Source organism: Apium graveolens, chromosome 2, assembly GCF_009905375.1.
Source record: "Apium graveolens cultivar Ventura chromosome 2, ASM990537v1, whole genome shotgun sequence".
Lineage (NCBI taxonomy): Eukaryota > Viridiplantae > Streptophyta > Magnoliopsida > Apiales > Apiaceae > Apium > Apium graveolens.
The window spans coordinates 94,876,548-94,894,789 of NC_133648.1; the positions used below are offsets into that span (position 1 = coordinate 94,876,548).

An 18,242-nucleotide genomic window follows, 5' to 3' on the forward strand; every position below is an offset into this window, starting at 1 on the left:
AACATAGCTTGATGAGAATGATCTTGTGAATCTGTGGAATTATTCTGCTTATTAAGCAATTCCATCAGCTGTTGATACTGAGCCACAGTGATAACAGGATTATCAGGAGAAGATTGAGATGCACTTGTTGTGTCAGCACTAGAAGAATTGTGAGAAACTATAACAAATCTTTTATCCTTAGAATGCTTGAAGTTTGGAGGATATCCATGTAGCTTAAAACACCTTTCAACACTGAGTCCAGAGATATTGCATTGAGTGCAAAAATAGCTATTTCCTTTCTTAAAACCAGAAGCAGAACCATTGCTAGTTGAACCAGCAGAATTAACATATCATTTGCCTGCATTAGCTGTTCTTTGAGAATAAGGTACTCCTGGCCTATAACTCTTTCTGTTGTCAGCAACAAAAGCCAGAGATTCAGTTTGTGCACTTAGAGTACACAATTCTTGATGTCTTTCTTCTTGAGAAAACAGCCTAAAGGCATTTGAAAGACTTGGCAATGGATGCTGCATCAGAATATTGCCTCTTATAGTAGCAAATCTATCAGTAAGTTTCATCATAAATTGCAATAACCTTTGATCCTGTTGCATTTGTAACATTCGTTGTGACACATTACAGGTGCATTTGTTACAAGTGCAGCAAGGTATAGGAGAAATGTCATTCATAGCAACCCTTAAAGCCTTAATTTATGTGAAAAAATCTGAGATACTTTTAGATCCTTGACTGAGGTCAGCAAGTTGTTGCTCAACAGAGTAAATTTGTGCCATGGATGCATAACCAAATCTATCTTCTAAGTCAAGCCAAATCTCTCGAGCTGTCTTAAGAAACAGAACACTACGAGATATAGATTCATCTAAATTGTTTAATAGCCACGAACAAACTAAATCATTGCAACATTTCCAGGCTTTGAACTCAGTAGTTCCAACATTAGGTTTTATGATTGTTCCATCAATAAAATCAAGCTTGTTTTTAGCAGATAAGCTCAGCATGATAGAACGTTTCCAGTTACTATAATCTATTCCATTAAATTTGACGGATACGAGCTATGTAGTGTTTGCATCAGAAGGATGAATATACAAAGCAGTAGACGGATCAGGACCTGGAGATAGAGGTCTGGTCCACATATTAATACTACTCGACGCCATACGATTTGATTTACTCAACACAATCAACTGATATAGATCAAACTATATAACATCAAATAACAATTGAGAGATTGAGATTTGTTGAGAAAAGAGTTTTAATAATGAATCTCAAGAAGAAATTAACAACAAATCTCTGAAGATGATGAATCAACACCGAGAACAATAGAGCGACAACGAACAGGAATAAACGAACATAGATTCATGATATAGTCAATTAGAATACACCTGAATCTGTGAGGAATAGATGCGTTTGTAGATGCGGAATGATAGTCGTTGAGGCTCTGATACCATGTTAAACGAAGCTTTCTTCTCTATTAAGTAATGTAAAACCAGCAATGAAGAAGATGAATTGCAAATAACAACAGTTTGTTTTAGAGAGAGAAAGTAATGTGTAATGTTTAGAGTAAAATGCAAAAGTAAAATCATACATTCAGGTTTGGGTACAAAGCCTATTTATAGTAGCAAGGACAAAGGCTAACTAACTAACTATACAGCTGTACCAATCAGCCACAAGTTTTGCCAACTGTACAGAATGAGGTGGAGCTGGACTCGGCCTTCTTATGCTCAATATAACGAAGGAGTTAATATAAACAACCGAGAAGGATCCTAATCTATCTATATCTATCATATTTTGGACAAGGAATTCATAACATATACATAGTGTACTGACTTTCTAGACATATAACCTATTCTACCCTCATGTATAATTATCTGCCATCTAACTCAAGATGCTAGAGAATTCTACCAACAACTTTGCTTTTTGCCCCTGCTTAACACCAAATACTGTAATATAAACACAGGCACACAGCAATGCGAACAAACACATACATACATTATATTTCTTAACACAAAGAAAATCATTTATAAAGAGATGTCGTATGGTACAACCTACTAATTATACAATATACCCTTTTTACAGCTTATCGTGATGAAGCAAGCACATCATTAAAATCCATTTAGACATAGGCTACATTCACCAAATAACTTTCTGTAAGGAAGAATCATTTTCTTCTACATGAGCCAACCTGGTTACGACCTTGGCTTCATAAGAGCGTAGGGGTACACAGATTAATTTATGAGTATACCTGAAAGACAGAAAACTAGCTTAATTAATACTGATTAAGTAACCATTACATTATTATCAACAAACTGATTAATATTACAGTAAAGAAGAAAATGGTTTAGCTGTTATGCACCTGAATATCTATTGCTTTACTTTACCCTTCAAATATAAGTAGTTCCTCTGAAATTCTATAACTGCCCAAACCAAGTGCCAAAATTGGATCTCTGGCCAAAGCACCAAGGGAGAGTACAAAAGGGAAACTGAACTTTGCCATAACAGGAAATTGCTTAACCGAGTCTCTCCTGAAGTACGAACTATAATGTCAGAATCAGGTGTGACATACATATGTTTCTCAATTTCTCTTAAATCAATTTGCTCTTCCTGTTCCTTCTCATTATTGTTTGGTCCTAACAGGCCATATGGACCAGAACCAGTAGCTTCCAATGCATCTAATTCATCCCTTTTTTCTTCACAGGATTCTCGAACAGCATGCAATATCTCATCAGTTGAAGTGTACGCGACACAAATTGTTAACACTGCTTTGGAATTATTGGCCGTAGCTAGCATAGCCCTCTCAGCTGCCAACCTAACAGGTTTGTTCAACATTTGAAGATTTCCAACAAACCGAACCTTAACTCCATATTGGTTAACTATGCTCTCCTCTTTAGTAAGCCCTTCAATTTTCTCCTGCATCAAGTCCATAACTGACTGAACTTCTTCCGGCCTTCTTCTAAAATTATCAATGCTGAAGGCATAAATTGTTACATATTTGACACGAAACTCGTAACAATACTTTAGCATTGACATAAGAGCAGAGAAACCAACCCTATGGCCAGCCCCTTCCATCAAATTATTCTTTTTACAAAACCTCCGATTCCCGTCCATAATGAAGGCAATGTGTCTAGGGAGTGGACCACTAGAAAGAACCATAAATATGCACTTTCTCAAAAATGCTAAAAAATACGCAAAGAAGGTTGTTTGACAACTACTATGCCTTTCCATCTAATTAGCTTGTGGGAGCTCAAAGACACTATCAAGTAACAACTGTCCTGTACACGAAAAATAAATGCATTAGTCTAAACTGAGAAAAAAATAAATGATTCGATGTATTCATAAAAATCTAACATCTACTTTCCAGCTTGATTAATATATCTATGCCGAGTCATCTTCGACAGGAAATCATTTTAGCTTACAATCTACAAATCACGGTTGCACTTACAATTAACAGCAAAATATAAATAGTGATTTGAATACAAATTACCACTAATTATCGGTTTCTAAGTTGAATCAGTTCTCGTATTAGATTAACCTACAAGAATACAGTGAGTATAAACACTCCAAAATTTAAATCAAGATAAAACAAAAAAATATACCAGCAATAATTGGGTTGAATAAAGAAATAAAAGAGAACATGTAGGAATATAAATAAGAGCACAAAGCTATTGAAAAGAGAACAAGTAGAATTGAAGTTTTGGAAGAAGAATTGCTTACCAGATAGAGAAGCAGTGTGATGCTAATAGGGTCGGGTTTAACTAGAACAAACAACTAAACTGGGGGGGGAGAATAAAGGAATATTGGGTTTGTTATGTGCACATATTTTAAGGGAGCTGGTTTGTGCACATATTTTAAGGGAGCTGGTTTCTAAATTTGAGTAGTCTCCACGTTCGGTATAATAGAGCATAGACCAACTTCAAACGTCTACTTCCCTTTAAAAAACGTCCCAATACACTGGTCTCCTTATTTTTTTCGAGAAAATAAACAATCAAATGGACCTTTAGCGTATGTTTGGACCAGGGCTGGAGGGGTTAGGTTGGTTTAGTATCGAAAAGATTGTGTCGATAAGAGATGGGTCGTTTTGAATCTCTATCATGTTTGGATGTATGGATTGAAAAAAAAGGTTCAGGCCTATTATATTTGAATGAAGGTTGAGAAGGTAAAATTTGTTACAAAATATTTTTTTAAGTAAAAGTAAATTATAAATTAAATTTTAAATTTTAATATTATAAATTTTAAAATATATTAAATTTGAAACTTTAAATTCTTTCATCTTGCCCATAAAGCCAAATGCACGATTAGTAAAATAATAAATGTAAGTGTGATTATATTATATATGTAAGTGTGATGAATAAATAATTATGTAATATAACATGAGTTTGAAACGTCCAATTGTATAAAAAAATTAAAAAATTAATTAAGAAAAAGAGGGTTGTAGCAATTAGGAAATAATAAGAAAATCCTCGTAAACCCCTCTGTTAATCCCTAAAAACCGAACCCTCCATTTGAAATTTTTCCCAAACAAGGGTTGTAAAATTTGAATTCCTGCCAACTCATCCCTCCCCAACCCCTATCCAAATAAACCATTACACTGTACTACTCTAGTACAACCTTCGTACAATGATAGTTTGTATAGTAGTAATATTTGTATTATTTTAAAAAATTATAATTTCAACATGGGCCCGTTATAATTAAGAATAAATTCTATAGTGTATTTTTTTAAAGTTCATCCCTTATTAATTTTCCTATATATAAGAATAAAATTAATTCAAATTATTAAATATATTTATATATATTCAATAAATATAATCTTGTTACATAAATATTCCAAAAAACTTAAAATATTTTTGTAAAATTGTTTGTGATGATAATTTGGTCGTTTGGGTCAACATTTGCATCATTTAACTTGCGTGTCCAATATAGTCCTTCAACACAATCACCATATTATTGTATCCAAAATAATCTCATTTTTTCGAGCATCTTTGAAACTTCTTACTTCGAAATCTTTTCGATATCTACATTATCATCCTTGAGTTATCACCTTGTTTCTTGCCTGATCCTTTCAATGATTTATTCTTCACTTGCTGCATACACCGCTAGCTAAGATGTTCGATAAATTTATTGATATCCATCAAGTTAGTGCAATAAAACTCTTTATATAAATATTTTTAATTAACTTCAAAATTTTAAATTTAAATGTTAGCCTCTACTTAAAAATAACCTCTTTATAATACTATTTTTTCTCGGTCCCGAGGATATTGATGTATAAAGGTTTTAATGTACTATGGGTAATTTAAAATATAATTTTTTTTAAAGGAAATAATTCATTAACTTAGAATGTAATCATATATGACCGGCTCCAACAACAAACTTTAAGAAAATAAATATACATTGTGCCTATATATCCAACGAACAAGGTACTCTAGCATAAGATGGGTCGCCTTATTCGCTTGCCTTAAAATAAAACTTAACGAGAAATTATCTCTTGATTAGAGAATAACCGTTTGTTATGGATAAAAACTTAGAGTATATATTTAAGGCTAGGGTTCGTGAGCTTCGAGGCTCGATTTGACTACTCTTGTGTTTCGTTACTTAATCTGCCTTAACAAGAAGCCTACGTACCTTACTGTTCGCCAAGGATCAAGTCAAAAAACTTAGTTCTGATTTGTGGAGTAAGGCCCCTTATATAGGCATGAGATGCCTCTGAGTTAGGTTAAGGTTAGGAGACTTGGTGGACAAGTTTTAGAAATAGAGTGGACTTTGGAGTCCTATAATGCAGGAAATTGATTCTTTATCTTATGAGATTTCTTGGAGGTCAATCTCAAAGGAATTGTGTCCTTATTTGGACTTTACTAATCAGTTGCTTTATCCCGTATTAATTAATTACGAAATTAATTAATATTCAGGGTTTTGGGCCCTTTATAATGGGCTTTATTGTCAGCCCAATTCAGGTATAATTAATGTGACATTAATTACGCAATCAGGATTTATTTTACTCCCTATCATTTTTCCCCCAACTTCTGGGAAATCGTAAAAGATTTCGCAGAAGTTAAGTTCATTTGTTCCCTTACAGGGTATCATTTTTTGCGTAAAGTGTGGAGTAACCTACACATTTACAACGATTTATTTATACGTGGCTTCAAGGTAGTTATTGGGGCTTCCATAATAATTTTCTTACCTTAATCCTAATCTTTTTGGAATTTTCTGGCACTTTTAAGATTTTTCCTTATTTTTGGGATTTTTTCTTAATTTTCAGGAATTTTCCTTAGCTCCCAGAAAATATTCATAATTTTCAGGAATTTTCTAAGAATTTTCCCTAATTTCCAGGAATTTTTCTTAATTTCCAGAAAATTTTCATAATTTTCAGGAATTTTCCCTAATTTCCTGAAGCTTTCTTGAGTTTCTCAGGAAACTATTTCAGAATTTATTAATTTTCTGTATTTCCCTGAAATTTCTCCTTTTTTCTTCTCTTTCCTTTTTTTTTAAAATAATTTCGACCAGGAATCCATTCGACCAGGATCCTGGTCGAATTTTGCTCTCTTTTCTTCTGGTCATGACAAATTCGATCAGGGTGACTTCGACCAGAATCCTGACCGAATTTCGTTCAGGATTTGTTGTTTTTTCTGATCGAATTAAGCCCCCAAAATTTCTGTTTGTGCATGCTTCGATCAGGACAGTTCGATCAGGATCCTGACCGAAATTCGGTCAGGATTTAAATACTGACTTATGATTTGCTAACCGAATTAAGGGCTAGTTAATCCTAGTCGTGGGAATTTTCGATCACATAACTTTGATAAGGATTTTGACGTTTGACTTGTAAATTCTGACCGAATTAAGGGCTCTTTTAATCCTGGTCGTGGGAATTTTCGACCACGAACTTTCAACCAGGATATTAACCGAAATTCGGTCTGGATTTTACGTCTTTACTTAATCTTGATCGAATTATAGGGCACAATTTCCTGATCGTAGGTTTTTCGACCACGATTTGTCGATTAGGATCCTGACCCATTTTTCGGTCAAGATTTTTAAATTAAAAACTGGGCTCCAACCTTTAATTAGGCTTTCCCCTGGGCTTTGTATTGGGCCTATAACAGTTGGGCCCTTTCTCCCGGGCTTCTTTAGTGGGCCTAATTACCTTGGGCCTATCAACACGGGCTTTTTAATCCAAGATTTATCCAGAATTTTCTGAAATCTCCTAGAGGATTACTTTACATATATATATATATATAATATGTATATATTTTTGTTTTTATTTTGTTTGTTTAGAAGTTCTAGAATTCTATAGAATTGGGCCCAAGCCTTTGGGCTGGGCTTTTAACTAGTTATAACCGGTTGAAATTCCAGTTTTACCGGCCCATTAACCGGCTACGGGGGGTTATATACAAGAGGGGGAGTGAAGTGAAATTCCACACTTCCTTTCTCATTTCTCACTTCAAAAGCTATCCTCCTCTTTCTCAACCTCCAAGAGTTTTCTGGTGGAAAACAGCCTTTTCCGGCGACCTTCTTCCTCTTTCTTTCGCCTCAAGCTCTACTCCAAACTCCATTAATGGCTGACAAAGGTTCAAAAACATCAAAAATGTTGTTGCTAGATATGATCAATACTAGGGGAGAGGAATACCCGTCTAACGCTCACTTAGATTCTTTCGATTATTGTAACAAGTGGTATAATTCAAATGTTATTAACAAACTTAATGAAATCTATAACATTCGTCCCCTCCCCTAGAATAGTTCATGCTGAAGGTGGCGATCGTACATGTCACTGGAAGCCCGGTGCTTTGTTTTTTTATGCAGACACCCTTACTGTGGGGCTTAGGTTTCCTTTTCATGAGTTTATTCCCACTTTATTAGCAGATGTACAAATTAATCCTTGTCAGCTTCCTCCCAATTCCTGGAGAAACATTCTATGTTTCATGGATTTATGTCTTAGAAGTGGTTTCCCTCTTTTAGTAGCTCTGTTTAGGAAAATTTTCCAGTCCTACAATAGTGCCCAAAACTCTTGTGGTTGGGTTTATATTAGACAAAGGCCCAAATGTAAATAAATTTTTAACAGTGCTTCAATTCCTGATAATAATTAACATTGGAGGGACAGCTTTGTCGGGCTTAAGTGGGAGAATGGAAACTGGGGCACACTTTTTAGATCCTCCTTTGGGAAGGTCAGTGATGGTAACCCCAAATCCATTCACCTAACTCCCGAAGAGACTGTCATATATAATGAGCTTATGAAGGATAACGACGAAACTCCCAGCTGGACTCTGTTAGAGGATTTTTCTTTGATCCATGTGGGGCTTTCCTCAGTCTCTGTGCAGGGTATTTTTTCTTCCCTTCTAATTTTCACTTTCTTTCATGCATTATTGATACCACTTATTTTTGTTTTTCCCTTGTTTTTGTAGATGCCAAAGAAATCAATTAAGATACCTTGCCTATCATTGAGGAAACAACAAGAATGAAAAAGGACCGGCTTGCGGGGTTGGATACACGTAGAAAACACTGCAGCCCAGCTTTTTAAAGAAGCATAAGGAGCCTATGGTGGAGGCTTCTTCTAGGGGGACTGAAACCCCAGCTGCTCCTGCTTCCATAGCTACTGGTGCTTTCCAGCCTCTCTGGGGATTCGACGAAGCACGCCTGGGATTGGTCTTACCACTCTGTGACCCCTAAGGACTTCACCGATATTGTGGTTGGTCCAGACTTGGAGATGATAAAGCTTATGGGTGCCCAATATCTGGCCTCGGTATGGGCCCTCCCCTTTTAACTCCTCTCTCTTTTATATATACTTGTAGCATTCTCTTGCCTTACACTCTTTGTTTATCATTTTGTTTCAGTCCAATGCTTATTTCCAAGCGGCTTTGAGTCAAGCCGAGTCGTGGAAGAAAGCCTCGAATAATATGGACAATGCCCTCGGGAGGCAACAGAGAAAGTATGTTGCACTGGAGAAGAAGATGAAGCGCAAGGAGGAGGAGCTAGGAGAGGCTAATGCTGAGATAGTCACTTTGAAGGCCAAGAAGGATAGAGTCATTGATGCTTACTTTGATACGGATGAGTTTGCTCAATCCATGAGGATTAGGGACAACACGGTGTTCCTTGGGTTTTTCAGGACTGGCTGGGACACGGCCCTTGGGGCCGTGAACGAGGCTTCTCCTAACATTAACCTGTCAGACTATGTGTGCCCCGATGATGAGACCTTACTACAGAGGTTCTGTACTCGTGTAGTTGTCTCGAATGATATTCCTCAGGAGCAGCTCCTTCCCCCTCCAGAGTCGTCTTCTCGACCCGCAGAGGACGATGCCGGCTCTTCTTCTAGTGAGACCGCTACTGCAGAGACTTCTGATGAGAGCGAAGGAGGAGACGACATGGATGCTGATGACACCTTTGCCCCTTAGAGTTTTCATTGGCCTTGTATGGCTTTGTTATTTATGATCATAACTTGTAATAGTATCTTTATTTATCAAACTCTACATTCTTATATCCGAATTTATGCACCTAGTTTTATCTACTATAACTTTGTGTGTTGTATGAACTTAATATCTTATATTGAAAACTTCATGAATTTCATAAATTCTGGGGATTCATTCCTTACACAAGTCTTTGTAAAGATAAAACTTAAAATAATAATCTTATAAAACTAAAACATGAAATCATAAGCAAGCAAAGCTTCAAGGTGATTTTTAACCTATTTTCCATTTTGACAAGCGATAATCTTGCCAATCAGGCTTATACATAGTAGAATTTTAGGTTCTGCGCGTGCCAAGTCCTTGGTACTTCAAAACCATCCATAGTTTCCAGCTTATAGAATCCTTTTCATTAAACACTTTTGATCTCGACGGCCCTTTCCAATTTGGGGCAAGCCCCCTTTCTGCCCTATACCAGAAGCTTCCACTTTTCTTATAACCAAGTCGCCTTATTTGAAGAACCTTTCTTTCACCCTTAAGTTGTAGTAGAAAGAAGCCTTTCTCCGATATTCCACTATTTTGGCATGTGCCTCATCTCGTACTTCATCAATTAGTTCCAGGGCTAGCCTTTTCCCTTCCTCATTTTCTTCAGCATTGTATGCTTGGATTCTGGGAGATGAGTGCGATACTTCCACAGGAACAACTGCCTCCGCTCCATATGCCAACATAATGGGTGTCGCTCCGGTAGTGACCCTACAAGTAGTCCGATAAGCCTAAAGTATTGGGAGTATTTTATCCACCCAATTATTCCTAGATTTTTCAATCCCCTTCTTCAGCCCATCTAGAATTATACGATTTTCCACTTCTGCTTTCCCGTTGGCTTGTGCATGAGCTATGGAGGTAAACCGCAACTCGATCTCATTCTCCTCGCAATACTTCCTAAACTCTTCATTGTTGAATTGTGTTCCATTATCGGTGACCAGGATACGGGGGATTCCATATCTGCACATGATATTTTCCCACAGGAATTGTGCAACCTGCTTGGTTGTGATCTTGGCTAAAGGTTTAGCTTCAATCCACTTGGTAAAGTAATATATAGCTACAATCATGAACTTCCTTTGTGCAGTGGCCATGGGAAAAGGCTCATGTATATCCATTCCCTACATGGCAAAGGGAATGGGTGAATTAATGGAAGTCAGCATCTTAGGGGGCTGTCGAACAACTGGTGCATGTTTTTGACAACGGTCACACTTCTTTACATATTCATTGGCATCGACCATCATTTTTGGTCAATAAAAGCCTAAACGAGTTATATTATGTACCAAAGCTCTGCCCCCCAGGTGTTGACCATAAATGCCCTCATGAACTTCTTCAAGAGCCAAATGTGCCTCATCAGGCCTAAGACATCTTAAGTAAGGAACCACATAAGATCTTTTGCACAAAATACCATCGATCAAGGAATATCTCAGTTCTCGCACAGCCAATTTTCATGCTTCAGTTACATCATTTGGGAGCCAACCAGTTTAAATATGGGTCTAATGGGATCTATCCATGATGTCCCCAGCCCTATAGGGGCTACAAGCTTAACATCAATGCTTCGTGTTTTTAAAACGCGGAAGTACACGCTTCCTGAACTTATCTCTGATGAAGCGAACTTAGATATTGCATCTGCCTTAGCATTTTCCTCTCTTGAAATGTGCTCAACATGTCGTTCATCGAACTGAGTCATCACAGCCCTTACCAGGCTGACATACTTGGCCATTGTTTCATCTCTTGCCTCAAACTCTCCCTTGACCTGGGATATGACAAGTTTCGCATTTCCACAGACTTTCAAGTTCTTGACCCTCAATATCCCTGCTAGGCCGAGGTCAGCTATCAGAGCTTCATACTCAGCTTCATTATTTATGGTTTGGAAGTCTAACTTCATGGCATATTCAATCAAGAACCCATATGGGCTTTGTAAAATAAGCCATGCTCCACTCGAATTTGTTTTTGATGCTCCATCAAAATAGAGAACCCAGTATTCCTTCTCTTTAATGCCCTATTCTTTGTCTTCTTTATTACCTTCCGTGTTTTGAAGTATAGTATCTTCCTGACCCCGACTTCTTGGTTGGGTATGGTACACTCCATCACGAAGTCAACCAACACTTGGGCTTTTATTGTCGTTCGCGGCTTGTACTTGATGTTGAATTCTCCCAATTCTATTTCTCATTTAATCAGTCTCTCACAAGCTTTGGGATTGTGAATGATGTTTCTCAAGGGCTGATTTGTTAGCACTTCAATTTTATGAGCTTTAAAGTAAGGACGCAACTTCCTTGAAGCCGTCACTAGGGCAAAAGCAAACTTTTCAATAGTCGAATAATTCAACTCAGCTCCATGCAGAATCTTACTGGCATAATATATGGGTTTCTGGACTTTAAGTTCCTTCTTAAATAATGTAGCGCTCAAGACATTTTCTGAAACGGCCAAATATAAGCACAAAGTTTCATTCAGAGCTGGTTTGGCCAACAACGGGACCTGAACCATATACTTTTTCAATACTTCAAATAACTCCTGACTTTCCTCATTCCATATGAAATCTTTTACCTTATTCAAGGATTTAAAGAATGACAAGCACTTGTCTCCGGACTTGGAGATGAATCGTCATAAGGCAGCGACCCTTCCTGTAAGTTTTTCAACATCCTTGATAGATCGCAGAGCCTCCATGTCCAAAATGGACTTTATCTTATCAGGATTTGCTTTAATTCTCCTCTTGGAGACCATCAATCCCAAAATCTTTCCAGATTCCACTCTGAAAGCACACTTTGCAGGGTTTAGCATCATATTGTGGTATCTCAGGACCTCAAAAGCTTCCCTCAAATGGGTTATGTGGTTAGTCTTCACAAGACTCTTGACTAACATGTCATATACATATACTTCCATTATTTTCCCAATAATATCTTTAAAAATTTTATTCACTAACCTTTGATAGGTAGCTCCTGCATTCTTGAGACCAAACGCCATAACAAGATAACAAAAAACACCAAAGTCAGTGATTAATGATACCTTTGGGATGTCATCTTTATGAATCTTGATCTGATTGTATCCACTGAATCCATCCATAAAACTCAGCATCTCATGACCAGCGGTCGCATCTATCAATGTATCAATCCTTGGAAACGGGAAACAATCCTTTTGGCATGCATCATTTAGATCAGTGAAATCCATGCACGTTCTCCATTTTCCATTAGCCTTCTTTACCATTATAGGGTTTTCTAACCATTTCGGAAATTGTATCTCTTCAATGAAACCAGCCTCTAAGAGCTTCTGTACTTCTTGCTTGATAGCCTCCTGCCTCTCTGGGGCAAAAGTCCTTTTCTTTTGCTTCACAGTCTTTCGGTTTGGATCTACATTCAATTTATGAGTGATCAGTTCTGGGTCTATGCTAGGCATATCAGCTGCTGACCATGCAAATACATCACTATTTTCTTATAAAAACCTCACCAACTTCCCTCTAAAGGGCTCCTCTAGTGACGCTCCAATGAAAGTTACTCTCTCAGGATCCTCGTGAGCCAAAGGGAACGGAACCAAGTCTTCTGCTGGCTTCCCTATTTTCTTGTCATTCTCGTGAATATCCAGATCTTCAATAGGCAAAACCTGCCCCCCAACTCCATCTGCCATAAGAGAGGCTACATAACAACTTATTGCAATCTTTTGATCTCCTCTCTCTTATCCAATCCCATTCCGGTGGGAAACTTCATCACTGAATGGTAAGAAGAGGGGACTTACTTAAAAGCATGTATTTCCGTTCTTCCCATGATTGCATTGTAAGTTGATCTATACTTTACCACTACAAAGTCTAACATCTGTGTTGCTTATTTTGGTTCCTGACCTATGGTCATCGAAAACTTAATTATCCCTTCCACGAGGCACTCAACTCCAGTGAAACCATATATTGACATATCAGTTGGGGTTAATTGAGAATCATTGTAACCCATTCTTATAAAGGTATCATGAAGTAAGATATCCACCGAGGCACCATTATCTACAAGGACTCTCTTCACCGGGTTGTTCCCTATTATCAGTGTTATAACCAGAGGATCGTCATGAGGATATTTGACACCCTCTAAATCAAAATCATCGAATGTCATTGGTACTCCTGTCCTGGACCTCTTCGGGGCTTCTTCAACAATATGCATAACTTCTCTAGTATATGATTTCCTTGAGTTTTTAGATGAACTAACAACAGTTGGTCCTCCAAAGATCGTATTTATCACTGGCCCTCGAGGTCGTGGCCCTCCAAAAATTGAGTTTATCAATGGTCCCCTAGGTTGGGGATTTCGCCCCTGATAATCCTGATCTCTTTTGCGATCATTGAAGTTTCTTCTTCTACTATTACGCTTATCTCCTCCATCTCCAGTATATTTGCTCAGCCTTCCTTTTCGAATGAGAAATTCAATTTCATCCTTCAATTGTCTATACTCATCGGTGTCATGACCAGCCTCCTTGTGAAATCTACAATATTTGCTCTTATCTAGCTTGGTAGGATCAGCCTTCAGGGGCTTAGGCCAACAAACATCTCTATCTTTCTTAATTTCCATCAAGATCTGACTTCTAGGAACGTTCAACTTAGCAGATTCGGCGAACTTTTGCCCAGGTCCAACCTTCTTCGGGGTTGAATCAACATATTTCTCGGTTCTAGGATACTTGTCCCAAACATAATATTCCAGATCAGTTTTACGCTTCTTGCCACCAGCGGGCTCGTTGTTCACCACCGTCTTTCTCATACTTTCTTCCACCTTAATATACTTTTCGGCCCTAACTTGGAGCTGTAACATGCTTTCAGGGGGGCGCTTAGCTAACGACATCTTGAAGAACTCGTCCCTAGTTCCTTGCTGCAGTGCTATCATAGCTACCTTGTCATCAAGGTCTGGGACCTTCAAAGCTTCCTTTGTGAAACGGTTCAGATAATCTCTCAAGGACTCTTTTGCTCCCTGCACAATGCTCATGAGAGATGCCGAACTTTTCTCATGTACTCTTCCACTAATGAATTGCTTGATAAAAGCTTAACTCAAATCTCTACAGGAGCCAATTAAATTTGGAGGCAAATGGTTGTACCACCTTTGAGCCATTCCCGACAGGGTTTGGGGAAAGGCCCGACACTTAATAGCGTCATTCACGGGCTGCAATAACAGTGCATTAGAGAATGTTCTGACATGATTAGCGGGATCCCCGGTTCCATCATAAGCTTTGATGGTGGGCATCTTAAACTTCCTTGAGATGTGGGCATTCATTATCTCTTCAGTGAATGGTGGAGTTGGATCATCGGGATCTCCTAGGGGAAGAAGATTACTTGGATCAGCCCTTGGGATAACAATCCTTCTTTGTAGCGGACCATCCAGGTCTATGATTGGAGGAGAATTTCTCCTCCTCAGAGGTAGTGGGGGTCTTGGGGTTAGGTGCGCCTCCAAGTCACGCTTCAGCCTTTGGATCTCAGCTTCGTGAGCCATGATCCTCTCCTGCACTTCTTGGGGATTCGTCCCTCGGGTGCTCCTAAGACGCTGATTAGCATCAGGAATTGGTTCTTTACCAACACGCCTCCTTCTTGGAGCCACATCATCATCCGAAGATTTGGATTCTTTCTAAGTATAAGGCCCAGAGAATTCTTGATCCTCCAGAATAGGAGCCAAACCACGTATATATTGGGGCCTCTTCCCTTGTGCTTCACTCCGGTTGGAGTGCCCACTCCTTCCAACCTATGGGTATAAGGGCATCCCGTAGGGGGGGAGTTAGTGGTCACAATTGTGGAATACTCATACCCAACGGGTTGAGGATTCACAGGTGCTTGTAGCTGCTGAAATTGGGGATTCATCCCTTCAAGAGGCGGGGGATTCGTCCCTTGTGACTGAGGTTCAGTTACTCCCACCGGGGTTCCTCCTTGGGTGGTGGCATAGGTCGAATGTAGGGGTATCTTCACCATCGATGAGATTGTTTGGGTTGTCCCAGATGGTGCTCCTTCAGGTGTGTCGTTTCTACTCCGTGTGTTCACCATGGTTGTTGTTATGCTTTCCCACATACGACGCCAAATGTTATGGATAAAAACTTAAAGTATATATTTAAGGCTAGGGTTCGTGAGCTTCTAGGCTCGATTTGACTGCTCTTGTATTTCGTGACTTAATTTGCCTTAACAAGATGCCTACGTACCTTGCTGTTCGCCAAAGATCAAGTCAAAAAATGTAGTTATGATTTGTGGGGTGAGGCCCCTTATATAGGCATGAGATGCCTTTGAGTTAGGTTAGGGTTAGGAGACTTGGTGGACAAGTCTCAGAATTAGAGTGGACTTTGGAGTTCTATAATGCAGGAAATTGATTCCTTATCCTATGAGATTTCTTGGAGGCCAATATCCAAGGAAGTATGTTCTTATTTGGACTTTACTAATCAGCTGCTTTATCCTGTATTGATTAATTACGAAATTAATTAATATTCAAGGTTTTGGACCCTTTATAATGGGCTTTATTGTCAGCCCAATTTGGGTATAATTAATGTGACATTAATTATGCAATCAGTGTTTATTTTACTCCCTATCACCGTTAAATATAAAGAATGTCACCAAATTCCAGTTGATTTTGGAGTACTTTTAACTAAAGCATTCATCGTTCAGAGAGAATCACGTTCGATAATAATTAGAAGCGTTGTCTCTGTTATTGCCTATTGGACGCAACAGATTTTGCATCAAAAAATATAAGTATTTCCTCTCATGCGATTTCATTTACCATTCATAAACACACCTTGTTAATCTCGAATAACCACACCCACGGTGAAAGTATCTGATCCAGGAATAACCGGAGCATCTACATTAACCTTGAGAGTGCGTTCGACTGGTGATACCCATTTGCGCTCCACATACCTATGATTCTATCTCACTCCATTATAAATTTGTACTTACATTTACGTTGGGCCTCTCTCTACTCATTTATCAGCTTTGTACTGCAACCCACTATTACAGCCTGTTGTGCAAGACATGCCTGTACGTAACAAGACTAAGTCATATTGACAGCCCTAAGGTTAAGTTGTATGATAATCTATATTTGTATTCTGTAATTTTATTTCTTAAGTTTGTACAAATGTTTAGTAGATTAGACTGGGGGATTTTTCTGTGAATAGCCTTCAAGGTAAGGAATGAACTCTGAAAGAAGATCAATTCCTGAACATGCCTCAGAGAGAAGTGTAGCAACTTGGATTTGAATAACACTGTTCTAGGAAAAATGTTCTAAGTCAGATATCGACAAGTCACAGATTAAGGGATATCGAGGAGTCTGTCGAGAAGTCCAAAATGCTTTGTAGAGAAGTCCCATGAGAAATCGACAAGTCAACCTGCATGTAGAGATCTCAGATATCGACAAGTCAAAATATATTTGTAGAGAATTGGAGATTTCGACAAGCCATTTCTTTATGTAGAGATCTAACGATATCGGCAAGTCAAAAATCCTCATGTAGAGAACTCAAGAAGTCGACAAGTCAAAATCCCAGATTGAGAACTAGAGATGTCGACAAGTTATTCTATATGTCGAGAACTAGAGACCTCGACAAGTCATTTATATATGTCGAGAACTCGAGATATCAATAAGTCATTTTACTTATCGGTATGTTACTTCTCTACAGAACTAAAGGAGACCTCGACAACCTATCTCGTGATTCAGAATACAGACAAGTTCAAGATTCAAGATTATCAGTCAACAAACATTTCATTCACTAAATTGGAAAGACTATAAAAGAAGATTGAAGAATACAAGATCAAGGGCCAAGATTCACTGGACAAAGGATAGTCACATAACTACAAGATTCTGCACATATTTGTCAACACTAGAAAAGAAAATAGACAAGATTACTTTAGAAACCGTGTTAGTACATTTTAGTCCAAGTTTTATAATCCCGTGTTGTTGGTCTATAAAACATGCACGGGTCCTTAGTTTAGAAGAAAAAAACAGATCTAGAAAAATCTTGTATTCTCTCTCAAGATTTGTAGCTGAGTTCTTTATTTTAAGAACACAGATTTTTAGCAAAAAAAATTGATTAATAAAATTAAGTGAGTTTTTGATATCTTGTTTTGTATGATTACTGTCAAACAATTTATCTCTACAAGTTCATATATGTTTTGTCGAAATTAAGCCAAACACTGTCAAAATTAATTAAAATTCAAAGAAACACATTCACCCCCTCCCATCTGTGTTATATTTCACTGCACTCAATATATAACACAGTCAAAGTTAAGGAGTTCCGCTCCTAGATTATTTTTGTTTCTGGTGAATCATATCCCTCAAAGCCCTGCTGTTATCTTTAAAATATTCTCATGAATTTCGTTACACAATTTCTCCAGCAACCACTCATGAGCTGACTCCACTTGGTTCATGTCATATGAGATGCCCAAGTATTTCCAACACTCTGAGGCAAATTTACAAAAAAAAAAGATATGAAGCATGTGTTCCACATTCCTAGTACACACAGAACATATAATAGAAAATGACACTCATTCACCACATAGGCGATTATGAGTAGGTAGTGTATTTCCACAAAAGTTCCACAAGAAAACTTTAACTTTTGGAGGAATAATTAATCTCCATAATCTGCTACATCTAAAGGTGGTTAAAAGAGCGAGTCGGCTCGCTCTGGCTCGCCTATTTACTCGCGTATAACCGACACACGTATTGGGCTGAATTGGAACCGGCACAAACCGTTACAAAAAATGAGTTGTTCACGGGACCAGAAATTATGATTTGTAGCACGACAAGGCACGCGACTCGGCAAGGCTCGGTGGACCGGTCCGAATTGCCTAACCCGCCTAGCATGGCACGTCTGCACTATTTTGTACGCGCCAGCCTGCACCTCCAATGGTCACCT

The 18,242-nt window shown here is 38.2% G+C and overlaps 1 protein-coding gene across 2 annotated transcripts; it reads right to left on the reverse strand.

Annotated features, from left to right (window-relative positions):
• Nucleotides 1–1,912: 1,912 nt before the first annotated feature.
• Nucleotides 1,913–3,863, reverse strand: LOC141707661 (dehydrodolichyl diphosphate synthase CPT3-like). 2 transcript variants are annotated; one of them, XM_074510963.1, is made up of 3 exons: nt 3,697–3,863; nt 2,339–3,249; nt 1,913–2,227 (listed from the first exon to the last, which is right to left on the reverse strand). In XM_074510963.1, the coding sequence occupies exon 2, from the start codon at nt 3,205–3,207 to the stop codon at nt 2,347–2,349; it is 861 nt and encodes a 286-aa protein (XP_074367064.1). In that variant the 5' UTR covers nt 3,208–3,249; nt 3,697–3,863; the 3' UTR covers nt 1,913–2,227; nt 2,339–2,346. The 2 variants fall into 2 exon arrangements, with proteins under 2 accessions (XP_074367064.1, XP_074367063.1); XM_074510962.1 differs by having other exon boundaries at nt 2,339–3,254; nt 3,697–3,862.
• Nucleotides 3,864–18,242: the final 14,379 nt, after the last annotated feature.